The 14,489-nt window shown below is 46.2% G+C and overlaps 5 protein-coding genes across 5 annotated transcripts; 4 read left to right on the top strand and 1 right to left on the bottom strand.

The window, feature by feature from the left end:
* Positions 1–4: 4 nt before the first annotated feature.
* EDB82DRAFT_556850 (uncharacterized protein) lies at positions 5–4,284 on the bottom strand (the record flags this gene model as incomplete). Its single annotated transcript, XM_025736348.1, has 10 exons — positions 5–180; positions 236–518; positions 597–825; positions 875–935; positions 988–1,120; positions 1,181–3,149; positions 3,206–3,234; positions 3,287–3,889; positions 3,951–4,078; positions 4,134–4,284. 10 exons carry the CDS (start codon positions 4,282–4,284, stop codon positions 5–7), a joined length of 3,762 nt encoding a protein of 1,253 aa, XP_025586964.1.
* Positions 4,285–6,799: 2,515 nt separating this feature from the next.
* On the top strand, positions 6,800–8,455 carry EDB82DRAFT_537447 (uncharacterized protein). Its single transcript, XM_065609296.1, has 6 exons — positions 6,800–6,988; positions 7,043–7,073; positions 7,139–7,215; positions 7,271–7,439; positions 7,529–7,736; positions 7,791–8,455. Exons 1-6 carry the CDS (start codon positions 6,818–6,820, stop codon positions 8,293–8,295), a joined length of 1,161 nt encoding a protein of 386 aa, XP_065465081.1. The 5' UTR covers positions 6,800–6,817; the 3' UTR covers positions 8,296–8,455.
* Positions 8,456–8,816: 361 nt separating this feature from the next.
* EDB82DRAFT_575997 (uncharacterized protein) lies at positions 8,817–9,574 on the top strand. The gene is made up of 3 exons (XM_025736346.2): positions 8,817–9,072; positions 9,123–9,469; positions 9,523–9,574. Exons 1-3 carry the CDS (start codon positions 9,006–9,008, stop codon positions 9,544–9,546), a joined length of 438 nt encoding a protein of 145 aa, XP_025586962.1. The 5' UTR covers positions 8,817–9,005; the 3' UTR covers positions 9,547–9,574.
* A 496-nt stretch (positions 9,575–10,070) lies between these two features.
* On the top strand, positions 10,071–11,040 carry EDB82DRAFT_502099 (uncharacterized protein). The gene has a single exon (XM_025736345.2). The coding sequence runs from the start codon at positions 10,131–10,133 to the stop codon at positions 10,863–10,865; it is 735 nt and encodes a 244-aa protein (XP_025586961.1). The 5' UTR covers positions 10,071–10,130; the 3' UTR covers positions 10,866–11,040.
* Positions 11,041–12,503: 1,463 nt separating this feature from the next.
* EDB82DRAFT_502097 (Alpha/Beta hydrolase protein) lies at positions 12,504–14,477 on the top strand. Its single transcript, XM_025736344.2, has one exon. It carries the CDS (start codon positions 12,613–12,615, stop codon positions 14,338–14,340), a length of 1,728 nt encoding a protein of 575 aa, XP_025586960.2. The 5' UTR covers positions 12,504–12,612; the 3' UTR covers positions 14,341–14,477.
* Positions 14,478–14,489: the final 12 nt, after the last annotated feature.

The following is a 14,489-nucleotide window of genomic DNA, read 5'->3' as shown; positions in this document are numbered from 1 at the left end:
TTCACTATGTCCCACCCATCTCTACATCGTCGTCATCATTTTCTTCATCATTGCCCAAAAGCGGAATGTCCCAGTCTGTCTCGATCTCGATATTGCCTTCAAGACGCTCGCGGCCCTCTTGTACGAAGGTACGTACCAAGCCAGCTGCAGCAGATGTGTCTCCTTCGTAAAACTTTTCGACTGCATCCATCGCCTTTATCAAGCCATGCCAGAGCCCTACTGGTGACAACCTGACAATAGTCTATGAACCATTCCCTGAAATATTGGGCTATATTGACACGTTTGCCATGATGATTCTGGTAGATTATCTCGGCGCTAATGAACTGTCGAATCACCTCATTGATGATGTTTTCCAGCTTTCCTTTAGGGTCAGCGCCATTGAAGGGTAGGTCTGCTTCCATGTTCATGTAATCGAAGAAGGCAAATGCTGCTCGGATACGTTTTAGAACGTCTGGCGCATCATCCCCCAGCTGTCGCATAATTGACTTAAGTGAGACAGGCTCGTTGAGTTGCATAAGCTGCGAGTAAAGAGTAAAGAGTCAGTCCATGTCCTAGTGTTATCTTCGATTCTCATCACCAGTCCATGCGCCACTTACTTGACCCTTAATTATGTTGATGTCTAAATAGGTTATCATAAAGTTCCTGATGTTTTCATAACTTCCCAAACACTCGAAGATAGGATTCCACAGGTTTCCGTCTCTGAAACGGGGGTTACCGGAAATTCTCGCGTAACTATCTCCATTATCATCTTCGCCCAGTCGGATAATCTCCTCAAAGAAATGTATAGGTACTGGACCATACATGGATCGAGCACCAGATGTTAGTCTAACCGAGTTAGCATACGTTCGTTCATCGCAGGTGAGTCAAATCCTACTGTCCTTTGGCTGCGTCTCCCATAAAGAGCTTCATAACACTTTTATCGAGAAGATGCTCGGCTGATGCGAGAATTAGTCATTTGAGACTAGAGTGCCAGGAGAGTATACATACTTTGCATGTCATCCATTCCTACATAGAAGAAAGAGCCTATTATCCTTCGATCGTAACAATCAGCCGGATGCAAGAAAGATACTGCATACGGTGGTTCTTCGCTCAAGTCTTCCAACGTGCCCGGTGGAGGATTCTAAACGATACTGGTCAGCTGCTGTCGTGCGCTCGAGAGTGTGGGGGGTTAATTGCATACTGCTGGAATTCTGTATTCCCATGTTGCTTCGTTGCCATCCTCATCATACACAGTCACTTCAGATTCCTGCGGGGCTGGCGCCTGACGAGCATGAAGAGAATGGTGCTGATGCATTGACAAGTGCGTGGTTCGGGATGATCGTAACCCACGGCGTATTCTGAATACCTCTGGGACTTCGCCTCCGCAATTGCCATTGATGTCGCATATGGGAATGCTGCAGTTCGTCACCAATTTGCTACCGTCCCCTCTTCGACCTTGGATTGCGGCGCTGCGAGTGTTCGCCTCTTGAGGATTGCAGACAATGTAGTGTGCCATGATGTCGGGATCATCAGTCTCCCACTCAGGTGTCGATTTCTTCAATGGCCCTAACAGGTTCACAGTGAGGTATGATAAGTTGTTGGCCTTCACTGCATCATTCCAGGTTCTGGTCATTTCCTCAAGAATCGGCTTGGACAGAGCCCCAAGAACCAACCTGGCCAAGTTCACCTCCAAGTCCCTTGCAATTGGATCCTCTTTGCCTGCCCTGGGAACAAGATCTGTGGAAGACAAGTTGTTGAGTCCATCATCGGGCAATGTCGCACGACGAAGCAAAGACTCGTCCGTCATGGGGCAGGTGGGATCTCTCAGCCATGCGTAGACATCGGTCCTGAATGAATCCAGCTTGGGGTTCTCCCATTCAAACGTCTCGGCGTAGTCGGTCTTGCAACAATGAGCCATGCCGCCGATACCAGCTTCGGAGCACTTGTCGATCCAGGTGTCGATCGCAACCTGGATGCGATCAGAAGGACATCCACTGCGACAGAACCCTGCAGGCTCGATGGTAGGTCCGGGTCCAATATCCGTGAACGGCTTGCAGTCTGTGAAACGAAGGTTCTTGTCACTATCGTTGCAGCAGAACTTGCGAGTCTGATGGCTGGGTATCGGGAGACCGCGATCGTTCTGACGCAAATTGCACACGCCGCCACCCGAGCCCGAGGCAGAAGAAAACATAAGATTTTTCTTCTTACTGTCGGTTTGAGGATTGGGGCAGCCTTCCTGGTCGTCACATTTCGGATACTGGCCCCATCCACAGGTACTGTAAACCTTTGTGCTTACCACATCGGTGGCACAGCACGCCGTCTGGAAGCTCTGCGCCAGGTCGCAGTATATCTGATTGGAACCAATCTCCCACATATTGCTGGGGCACTGGCTGCTTTTGGCACAATTGCCATCGTTATGTCCATACCAACCGCATGTGGGGAGCTTCGATGAACCCCCAGGACAGCAGAAAGTATGGCCACCATCGCCACCACAGCCTGTTTCGTCAAACATGACCTCGTCCTTACGGGCATGCTTGTCGGATCGAGCCACGCGTACCCATCCCTTGGGGCAGCCCTCCTTGCAGCTAGACCAGCGGCATTGCTCGTTAGGAATCTTCTTGATCTCGTAGGCTTCTTCGTTCCAGTCGATAATACCAGGCGTGACGTCTCGTTTCAGCGACAAGGCCAGGGCAGTGTTGAATCTAGCCTCTTTGGTATCATGCGAAATGGCCCACACCATTACACCACCGAGACATTGAGAATTTGCATACTCTGTCTTGAGCGGAAATGTATCCTCATCGTCGTACGAGACCCATTGATTGCCCCATTTGGCGATCTTGACGGCTTCTTTTTTGAAAAGTTGCGACTTGACATTGTATTTATTCAGAGTCGTCACGATCTCTGAATTCAACAGGATGCCCTTCTCACGGCTACACTCGCCAGCTTTACCTGCTGCTTTGAATAGACATCCGGGCTCCGTACACGTCCCAGACTGAACTGAAAACGCGCGGCCGTAGAATCCCATACCCAGTACAACCTTATCCGATTGGATGTTGTTGCGCCAGAGCAGATCAAGAGCAAGATCGATCTCTGTCAGGTTGCTGTGGGCGTTCAGAAGGGGCTGTGTGTAGTTTTTGCCATGGTCCCAAGCACCGTGCAAGTCGTAGGACCTATGGTTTGCAGTTAGTATACAAGACGAAGAACGACACATAACTGACAAACTCACATGATGTTGAAGAAGTCAACAGAATTTTCCTAGAGAGCTATCAGTAATGTGTCTTTGATGTATACATGGCATGAAACTCACTAGCTTCTTGATATCGAACTGTTTCAGATACCAATACGATGCTGGAAGGGTGATACTGAGTCCCTTGCCAGCGGAATCCATCATCTTCTTTAGCCTGTCCATGAACTTCGGGAAATTGACAAAGTCGACAGCTTGTCCACCTCGATCCGGATCACCGGGGTATTCCCAGTCTAGATCAAGGCCATCGAACCCATAAGTGCTCATAAACGACACAAGTGAGGCCATAAAGGCTCTTTGACGAGGAAGAGATGCTGCGAGTTGGGAAAAGGTGGAAGTGGTTGGACCTGGGTCGTTGAAAGTCCAACCACCGACTGCGATGTAGATTTTGAGCTCTGGATCGAGTCTCTTGAGTTCAGTGAGGCGCTTGTACATCCGAACATCAGTGTCCTTGTCTGGCTTGATCTCAAAGGTTTTAGGATCAATACTGGCAAAGGCGAAGTTGATATGAGTATACAATCCAATGGGGATCTGCTCAGGAGAAAAGGCTTCACATGGACGGGTTCTGGCCCATCCTTCGAAATAGCCAATGACGCGAGATATTTCACCATCTTTGCTGCAACTTGGCCGTTTGACTTTCTTTGAACCACAAAAGTCCTTGGTCGTCTGGATCAAATCAGCGTCTGTCTTGTTGAAAAGGCCGATTATCTGCAATGGGTTTACTTACACCACAATATCCGTGCTTAGAGCAGCAAACATTGAGAGGGCATTTCTCATTCTCAGACCATTTAGCACCGAAGCCTGGATTGCATTCGGATTTCCGATCGCAGTCTGACCGACAATTTGTTCCGCAATCTAACAAGCTCGCAATCAGTGCCAATGCTCAACGGTATCCGTGCAGTAAACTTACAATCAGGACCGAAGCCACAGTTGCCGGACTTGTTACAGCAGCCGTTCTTACAGCGCTTTGTCGCACTACATGTCGTGTCGTCGCTTTGTGCTGCTACTGATATGCAAAGGCACATCAGCAGCAGGCCCAACAACCACATGCGTAGGTGCATGGTGGCTGGAGCTTGTTTGAAACAAAGATAGAAGTTCTGATCAAACGATTGATCGAGGATTGTCGTATAGCAGTATCGTGATAGAGGTACTTGCTGTACCGGAACTAGTAAGCTCCGCTGTGAACTACGCACGACTTCACAGGGAGGTGGAGGTTAAAAACTCGAAGGTATACTACATACTATGTGAGTTCTAAGCAGATTCTGCAACTCCTGGCCCCTGGTCCATGATGTAAGTCAGTATAAAGATTTTAAGACTTGTCACTCTATTGACTAATTTGTACATATCCGTTAAGTCAGTCGGCCCTTCGGCCAACACAGTCGAGGCTTGTCTGAGCGTTGATCGCTCGGTCCTCTGCTCTTTGATGCGACTTATGATCATCCTGCCCCGTCGTCGTTCAGGGTCTAGCGCCCCATATCAGAAGTAACCATGAATCAAAACGGATGTGCCAAGGGTATGTGTTAGTGTGGAGGGCTATGTCCCGTCAACGACAACAACTACTACCAACACTCCAACTGTTACCAAGCCTGCGAATGGAATCAAAACGCCTCCACCCGTGCAACCTAGAATGGTCAGCGACTGCAACAAATTTCACCTGGTTGCAAAGACGACTACTTGCAGTTCGATTCAGAGCTACTATAAGATTTCATTGGCAGATTTCACCAAGTGAAATCCAGCAGTTGGATCACAGTGTACTGATCTTTGGGCTGGCTACAATGTCTGTGTTGGTGTCATGGCGGTACCCCGACAAAGCCTGATAACGAAACGCCCACGCCGATCCAGGCAGGAATGGTGAGAAACTGTAAGAAGTTTCACCGCGTGACCTCAACCACAACTTGTACCCCGTTCCAAAATTACTACAAGATATCGATGGCACAGATCTCTAAATGGAATCCGGCTGTTGGTCCCGGGTGCACTGCCCTGTTAACTAATTATGTTGTTTGTGTTGGTATGTGAGACGATGATGCGTATGGGTACATAGTTCAATAATTACTTCTAGTAACGTTCTCAATTGAATTGCAACCTGCTTAAGCATTTACTCCCTGTCCTCTCCACGAACTAGAATCATATTATCAAAGATGATACTATCCATAATACCCGATGCCCTCGGATAAAACCAAGGCGAAGGAAAGGCACATGAACTTGCAGCACAATTGGAGCTTGAATCGTTGCCCATATGTTTCTGTTTTCCGAAAATATAATAGCTGGCAACGAGTGAAGTATAATTGGAAAAACGAACATTAGTCAAGATGAAGTGCATATATGATTCGTCAAGTAGTAGAATGATTAGGTATCAATTTGTGGATAATATGTATTAATTACCGTCATTTTCATCCTTCAACTACTACACTTAATAACTGAAATCTAAATCTAAGAAATAACATGCATAACATATACTTGCTATAAGGAGTATTTATATCTCTAAACTACTCGGTAATTAATTCCGTTGATCCAAGTCTGTATATAAGTTTACTTAAGTGTTTATCTTCAGGATTTAGCTCGGTTCCCTACTTGGCATTGAATTCGATGCAAATAACGAAAATAACATTGCCAGCAATATTCTGGCGGGTGATATCTCTCTCCCGCACGTTGTCTGGCATGGAGTAATGCAATCATAAAAGGTACTGTATTAATGAGCCTGCTATCCATGTATCGGAAATAATGCCTGGTTTATTATCTGGGTTTGAACCTTATTATTGATATTTGCAGGGAAGTTTGTAGACTAACGTCAATTAGGATATCTGCAGACATGGACACTGGTTTGAAGATTGCTGACATAGTGTCTTAGGTAGGGCTGAGGGGTCTAGTTCGAGTCAGTAAGCTCGGAGCAGCCGCAGTTGTGTCCAGGTAAAGGAGCGGTAGTATGAAATCTGCTGATCGAGACTATAACTCCAGCTAGTGATAGTACGAGTTATTCCCCTATTCGAGAACCTTATCACATGGTCAAAGCGGCGAACAAGATCAACCCTGTGTTCTATCTACCTTATCATCCTGCCTAATAACCTGAGAAGCTGTTCTTTCTTGTCGGTGCTAATACCGTACTATATATTTCTCATTTCAGGAGAAAAAACAATGTTGCGTTTAGTCTGCTAGCTCAAAGGTAGATTATTTCCAAGAAGCCAATGTGCCCCAGAAGTTTTGCATCAGCAGGAAAATAGAGTTTAATAGCTAACTGTCTAGCTTGAGGCACAGCAGCCTTTTGGTTGCAAACGGCTCCCACATTCCCTCGCCTCGTGTTAGTATGTCCGGGTATGTCTAATTGAACGCTAGGACCCTGTCTGAGCACAATAATTATTGCTTATACCCACCAATTGGGGAGCAGTACTTGATACTATTCTTTAACGATGTAACTCAAAGCGGCTGGAAAGGATATAGGGATGTCAGGGCTGGAGGACTATTCACTTCCTGACCAATAAGAAATAGTCTCTTGCTGAGGATGTAAGGATCCAGAGGTAATGTAAAATCTTATATCTGTGTGGGGAACCCTAATGTTTAATCCATTTTAAGTGAGGAACATGCTGGTTATTACTTACAATGGATAGCTCTACTTACTCTTCCGACCGCAACCTTTCCAGTATTCTAATTGCCCCTCATGCTACACTTAGTGTCATTGCTACCATCTTTGTTTGCTTGCGCCTTTATACCTCGCGATATGTTACAAAGACTTCTTGGTCAATTGAGGAATATATCGCAATAGCTGCACTGGTAGGCTTTCCCCAGAAGCTTAACTTGATGTAGTATTTTACTAACTATTGTAAGGTGGCAAGTCATGCTCTTCTTATTGCTGAAGGTTTCGGCAAGTCTACTGATGTTATGTCTGTTAGCTGTGATGTTCGCGATATTGACTAGAGGCAGCGGTACACTATGGCTATGGAGAAAATATTACCAAAGTTCAGGAAGAATTCGATGGCGGACTTACCAACTTTTTCAAGGTGTGTTATTACCCTCTCGTGGCCATGTAATCCCCTGATTAATACTTATCAATAGTCTGTCCTTGCTGTTGAAATATCCTACGGCTTTGCATGTCCGTTATCAAAGATAGCAGTTCTCGCTATGTACTATCGCATCTTCATTACATCAACCTTGATCCGTTATTCTACATATATACTAGCTTCTATGATGGCTAGTTGGGGAGTTGCGGTGATACTAGTAAGCAGTACGTCACCCTAGAACTCCACCCTTCCTTGTTCGTGAGCATGAGAGCCTACTGCTGTTGAGAGTTTATTCTAACTACTGATATAATAGTCTTTACCTGTAACCCAGTTGAGGGCTATTGGGATCACTCGATACCGAGCAAATGCATCGACTCAAACAAATTCTATATTGGAATCACAATCCCCAATATCATATTCGACCTTGTTACTGTTGCCCTTCCAATCCGTGAGGTTTGGCGATTACAGATGGGCAGGGATAAGAAATGGGCCCTTACATCTATATTCCTAATGGGTGGCAGGTATGTGTTGAAGTGCCGCTTAGATGTCCACATGCTAATGAGTCCCTCGTCCAGTGTTGTGCTTGCCTCGGTTGCGCGCCTCGTTTTATACCTCATCTTCAAGACATCGGGGAACATCACCCAGACTCTTCTCTATGGAAACCTAGCGTCTTCAAGCGAGATCTGCCTCGCCATCATTGCAGCCTGTATGCCACCGTGTGCGCCACTTTTGAAGCGTATCTTAATTAAGATGACTACTGCTATCAGTACCTCAAAGTCAAAGCAAGAAGGAGTGTCGAACGATACCGATGATAAGAACAGGCTTGCCACGCTGGTTACAATTGGACAAAAGTCCAGCCGTGGGAAGAATACTACAACGGTACACGGAGGTAGTGAGTTTCATGGTTCCTTTGAACGTCTTGATGATAGCGGGAGTTTGCAAGGGTCGACCGATGGTTTATACGTAAACGACTCTGGTGAGGCAGATCACAAGTCAGGGAAGTGGTCCAGGATAAATGTGCGGCGTGAAGTCGCAGTTGAGAGTACTGTGGAAAATATCCCAATGAGAAACCTTCGGTAAGAATCTAGTGAGGTACGCTAAGATATGGACCTTTCTATTATGAACCATCAATTTATCATTATGCCACTCAACGTAAGTGAAAAAGTAACAGGACGTGAAATAGTTTGACATTTTCTACGCCTAGAAACCTGAGAACAAATCTGCATAACTTACATACTCGCTATATGGGGAGGGTCAACTATCCTCAGCCCACCGGGCACTCAATTCCGTTTATCTGGGGTCAGAAGTTTATCTAAGCGCTTATCTTAGGACATGCCAATCCCCAAGCTTGGACATCGAAGGATTCACTCTCCACAGTAGGATTCAGCTCGGCTCTCCACTCGGCATTTGATCCGCCGATTCTAATTGGAACAAATCTCACGATAGTCTTGATTTGGTGACTTGGATCTTGATATTCGCATTATTCTTAAGTAATAATAATCTTCCGGCAATGCTCAAACCTTAACCCCAGATGGGACCTGTTCCTCCAATGCCGATATACGAGACGATCATCATCTGTGCCTTGTTTCGAACCTTTGTGGATAGCATCCTTCGGCTCTTGGCAGAAACATCTTCGTTCGTTTATGACGACATGGCATGTTCTTCAATAGTCTGATTAGAGACATCCTGAGATGTATAAGTAACTGTTACTCGTATTACTCTTCCTTCTTCCAAGTCCTCACTCAAATCCTATCCGTCTTTCTTCACTAATACAACTTTCTCATATCACAATGAAGTTCTCAATCACAAAGCTGATCACTCTTCTTGCTGTTACCCAAAACGCATCAGCTTGGTTTGGTGCGCATTTCCTATCTCATAAGTAGCTGTATCTTGTCTGACCTGTGTAGTGAGATTCATGAACGAGGACAACAACTGTGAAGTCGGTGGGGAGACAGAGTACCAGATCTTCACCGGTGAAAAGTTTGACTGTTACAACTTCGGTGCAAGCTTGAATGAAGGCACTGAATGCGAACACTTCCGCCAAGGTGGCGGTGAGAAGCTATGGGAATGCAAGGGCACATTCGTTGCGAAATCTGCCATAACCAAGCCGGGTACGGGCTCTAACTGCAGATTCTATGCCCTGAATGACTGCAGTGGCGTCGGAACAAATGGAGATCGCGACACGTGTGTCCCCGTTAGCCAGATGATCGGAGATGGTAGTAGTATCCCTCAGCGTATTGTGTCGTTCAGATGTGTAAGTTTATCGTTCGTGTTCCACGACTTCTTTACTAATATCCCATCTAATAGGAAAACACAGAGGAACCTGCTTAAAAGATGTGTCAGCTACGGCTGGGAGGTGTGACACATATGAAGACAATAGCTACCTCGACGACCAACAAAATGATCAATATAACAATTCGTTTCGACAACAGACGATGCCGTTTAAGCATAATAACAAGGTTTCCAACTTTCCCACTGCAAAATCATGTAGCACATCACGACGCCACCAAGCAGCGTGAATATCTAATAGCTAGCGACTTGTATCTTTTCACGACTGTTTTACAAGCATTCGCTCAGACGGAGGAAATTCGCTCCGCTTTGTGGATGCCCCTGTTTTCAGCTGAGTGGCTACCTTGGTTAGCGATCCAGTCAATACGAAAACTCCAAGCGTAGGCTAGCCCGACTTAGACCTGACAACTGGTGGACTGATCACAGGGCGTCCCGATTCTTATACGTCTTGGATGTTTAGGGTAATAATCACGCAAATGATCAACAATTGAGGACTGACAAGAGCGCCTCACCGTAATAAATGAGGTCAGCCCCGGCAACAAAAAGGTATTTAAGTAGAGTGTATAGACAAGTTCTCGAATTCATAATCAGAATTCTATCGAGCATTATCACCTATCTTTACCATCATGCCTCTCCCCAATGAACCTGTCAACATTACTGGTGGCTGCTCTTGCGGCGCCATCCGTTATCGTATCGCCGTTCCATCCATCGAGGAACGTCCCCTCAACCCAATGATGCCTCCAGCAGTCGGAATCAAGCTTCCATGGACCTTTACATGTCACTGTAACGACTGCCGTAGGGCAGCTGGTGCATTTCTTGCTACTGGCCTAGCCGACATTCCAGCACCCATGCTCACTGTATCCGCCATGGCACCCTCTTCAGAGACAGAGATTGTATCTGGTCGCATTGTCGATCCTATGGCAGAGGACTATGACGCAGAGAAGGCTGACGCCGAACGCCCTCCTTACGTCCCAGCCGTAGATGTTCTCCGTGCAACAGGAGAGAACAAAACATGGCTGCGTTTCTTCCACTCCGGTAACGCCAGCGCTGCTATGTCGCGCAGCTTTTGTGGTCGTTGTGGAACGCCTTTGTGCTATCACTTGAAGCTTGCACCTGGATTCTGCTATCAAGGGAAAATGCCCGAGGGATGGTGTGATTCTTTCCATCTGAGTCTTGGATCTTTCGATCGGGAGTTTCTAGAGAAGGATTGGTTCAATCCTGGTAGTGAGGGAATGTTCAAATATGGTACACCTATGAGCAGATGTGTTTCTGCAAGTGCTAAGGGGTTGAAGGAGCTGCCCAAGATGCAGGAGTTTATGGATGCAGTACCCGAGGACGAATTGGAAGCTTTGAGAAATTAATCTGATCCTGGGTCAAGACTGGTTTGTTTGATGAGACGATATAATTGGAATTGAAGGGATATTTCATTAGGTCAACTTAGTTTTCCTACGGTGAATGCTAATAGACTGACCGTAGGCTAGAGTAGCTTCCAAGGAACATGACTGCGTTAGCGACATCCTCGATCTCAGCTACGCCGAATGAGCTACTACATCATGGCTGAAGGTAATGCAGTAGTGAAAGTGATGTCAGGTTAAGCATCATAGCGCGAATAACATTGTGTTGGACAAGCGTGATAAGGCAGTGATCTACTGAGAGTGGAAAAGCAATCGCATGAGGTAGTTGGCCTGGTGTAGCAAACGTCGAGTAAGGCTGAAGTGGTGGTATAAGCTTCCGTGTCTTGACTAAGACTCCACCGTCTACATCTGGTATTATATCTCGTAGTATTGAGCTTTTCTATTGCGAATTCTCCAGTAACTCAATTGCAGGCGAGCTGTGTTCGCTGGTCTCTCATCTGGGCTGGTTGACGCCAACTATCATATCATAACCTTCCCAGTATGGACTGGCGTCATGAGGTTCTGTGTTAAATTGGGCAGTTACTTTTTTCCTATCTCCTGAAAGTTTGTTAGATGAGCTGTTGACAAAAGAAACCTGTAGATTGCTTCTACTGTAAGGGGTAAGGGTAAGACTCATTGTTTTTGACAGACGGTGAGGCAAAAGGCGATGAACAGCTCAGGGTAGGCTGGGAATGGGGCCTTGACGGAGCTAGAGATAATGCCGAGGAGCCAGGCCCCGCGATTAGATACTATGTTAGTCGAAAGGATGTCGGAAAGCGGACCCTTGATAGAGTAGTTGCTCAAGGTGGATGGGAAAGGAAGTGTGCTTACTTGACATACTAAGAACGACCCTTTTATTAGTGGGTGAGTGTGGGGAATTGTACGATCCGAGAATATGTGTATGAGGTTAACAATTGGAACTTGTAACTTAACTATGTATTCCTTAACATTCCATATCTTAATCCCTCGGGATCTTTCTTCAGACAAACCCCATTAACAAGGCTTTACGAATTAGCCAGGACGATCAAATGACTTCATGGACGCAATAGGATACACCTATATTTAGTGACGCTTTGGATAATTAGAACACATTGGCATCTACTTCCTCTAATGCTATTATATGGTATACCACATCATTATTACGTTTATTGAAGACGTTTGCTGTTTAGCGTGGTTGAGGCTGTCTAGGCGTTGATGCCAAGATTGCAGGTATACATCATTTCAAAAATGAAATGTATGAGACACTTTCGGCTTAGGGTTACCCTGGAATTGAGATCGAAAATGAGATCCAGCTGCCCGAAAGAGTTAATCATCTACATACTGTAGTCTCTTCGTCACGTCCCATGTCGAACAAGCTTGCGGAGCTGCTGCTCCACTGAATAGGTGCATCTCTTAGCCTCTCTTGTGAATGTTAGAGTCGGATCTTAACTTCAAACTTTATCCTATGTTGCAAATTGAATACTATAACTACAGTTTAGATCATGAAAGCACATTGCGGGGATGAGTCTTGTAGTTCTCGGTATCCAGATTAGGCGCCCGGCATAAGCAACCCTCAACGCTTATTACCTCACATCGGCTAATCTGAGCCTTACCCAGTTCGGTCATGTCTCGTCCTCAACATGAGGGGGCCTAAACACTTCGACTTATTTTGAATCAGTCTAGGTAGTATTACTCCGTCCAATATATATGCCCTTGTCGAATCCTCTTTCGAATCATGTTGTGTCATCTTGAAGCTATGGATTTATTAGACAAGATGTACGCCTCTTTTAGCTCTGTTGCCTTTCTGGGGTCAGTCCTCTTCTCCTTGCAAACCACAGGCAATGATACTGTCCCTCAAGTCACTTTGAAAGACTATGGGGTGTTCTCCGGAACGAACATCCCGGAGACTTTGATGGGCGATAAGCTGTTCAACGAAGTTGACGCTTGGCTTGGCATCGATTATGCCGACCAGCCTGTGGGCGACCGACGGTTTCGTCAACTACAATCACAACCTCCAGCCTTTGACGGAGTTAGGAACGCTACAAATTATGGGGCCGTTTGCTTGCAGGATTTAAAATATCCATACTCTGATGAGCAAGACGAAGCATGCCTAAACTTCAACGTGTATCGTACGCACGGAATTCCGCTCAGTCAAAAACTCCCAACTCTTGTTTGGATCCACGGAGGCGGTTTTACATCATTCTCGGCCCGGGATTTCGATGGTGCTGCTTTCGTCGCCTCTTCTGCCAGCCCTATTGCTGTTGTCACCTTCAACTATCGTCTCAACTCCTTCGGATTCCTGCCTAGTAAATTGTTCGAACGCCAAGGCCTCCTCAATCTAGGTTTACAGGATCAACACTTCCTTCTGCAGTTTATACAGAGGCATCTGGGTTCATTTGGTGGAGACCCTGATCAAATCACTCTCGGCGGCCTTTCGGCTGGCGCGCACTCAACGGCATTCCAATATTTTCACAATTATGGTGCCGACAAGAACAAACCACTCTTCGCAAGGGCCATTCTACAGTCAGGATCACCTACAGCTCGCTCCTTTCCAGGCCCGGAATATCCTCGATATAAGAAGGACTTTGCAGGACTTATGGATTATATCAATTGTTCCGTGGACGTTGGCGACAAAGAGCAAATGGAATGTTTGCGCCATGCATCGGCGGAGAAGATCAGAATCTACTCAGCTAAATCTTATGAAGATGCTAAAGATCAACTGAACTGGCCCTGGCAGCCATCGATTGGGGGTCTCTATGTCGAGAAGGCAGGATCTCAGAGTGGGATTGAGGGAGCCTTTCATCATCTCCCCATCATCACAACCCATACCTCTGACGAAGGGAAATATTACACCCCGGGAAATTTGGAAACAAATGATGATTTTATCCGGTTTTGGCACCGAATCAGCCCTGGTCTTAATATCACTGACATCGCTCTCATAAATGAGCTCTACCCGGACCCCGTTGCGCATCCTGACTCCCCATGGGCCAGCTCTTCAAACAGCACGCAGTATAATCGCATCTCAGCTTCGTGGTCTGATATGTCTTATATCTGCCCTAGCCGTAAGACAGCTGAGACAACATCGCGGGCAGGAGTCCCAACTTGGAGACTTCGATTTAACACGCCTGATTTCCCATTGGTTGCTCAGTCCTGGAAGGGCATTCCGCATTCTGCAGATTGGGCTTATACATGGAATGATCCACATGTGCCCTACCCTGAAACCGCGCGCATTTACTTTGGCTACATGAACAGTTTCGTGCTCACGGGTAATCCTAACAAAGAAAGGTTGGATGGTACCGTGGAGTGGCCCGAATACAAAGCAACGGGCGACATAGGTAGTGGGTATCCGAAACAACTTTTAGTGAACCCAGGAAACTTTACAGTTGTGGAAGAGGACAGCACTCGGTCTCGGCAATGTGCTTACTGGAATGATATCGACCGAGCTGCCCGTTTGTACAAGTAGCCACCAGGCACGCAGAATGGTAGTCCAGATTTAATGAGCTTTGGGGCTAGTTTTAGGAATACAGAGAAAAATAAAGAACAGTTCGTTTTCAATACGACAAACCATGGTTATTCAGCATAAGTGTGGTATATGAATCTAATTTATTTCTA

The sequence above is a fragment of the Fusarium venenatum genome (assembly GCF_020744135.1).
Source record: "Fusarium venenatum strain MPI-CAGE-CH-0201 chromosome Unknown EDB82scaffold_2, whole genome shotgun sequence".
In the NCBI taxonomy this organism is placed as follows: Eukaryota; Fungi; Ascomycota; class Sordariomycetes; order Hypocreales; family Nectriaceae; genus Fusarium; species Fusarium venenatum.
The sequence above is the reverse complement of the archived record's forward strand: the minus strand, read 5'-3'. Positions and strand labels throughout refer to the sequence as shown.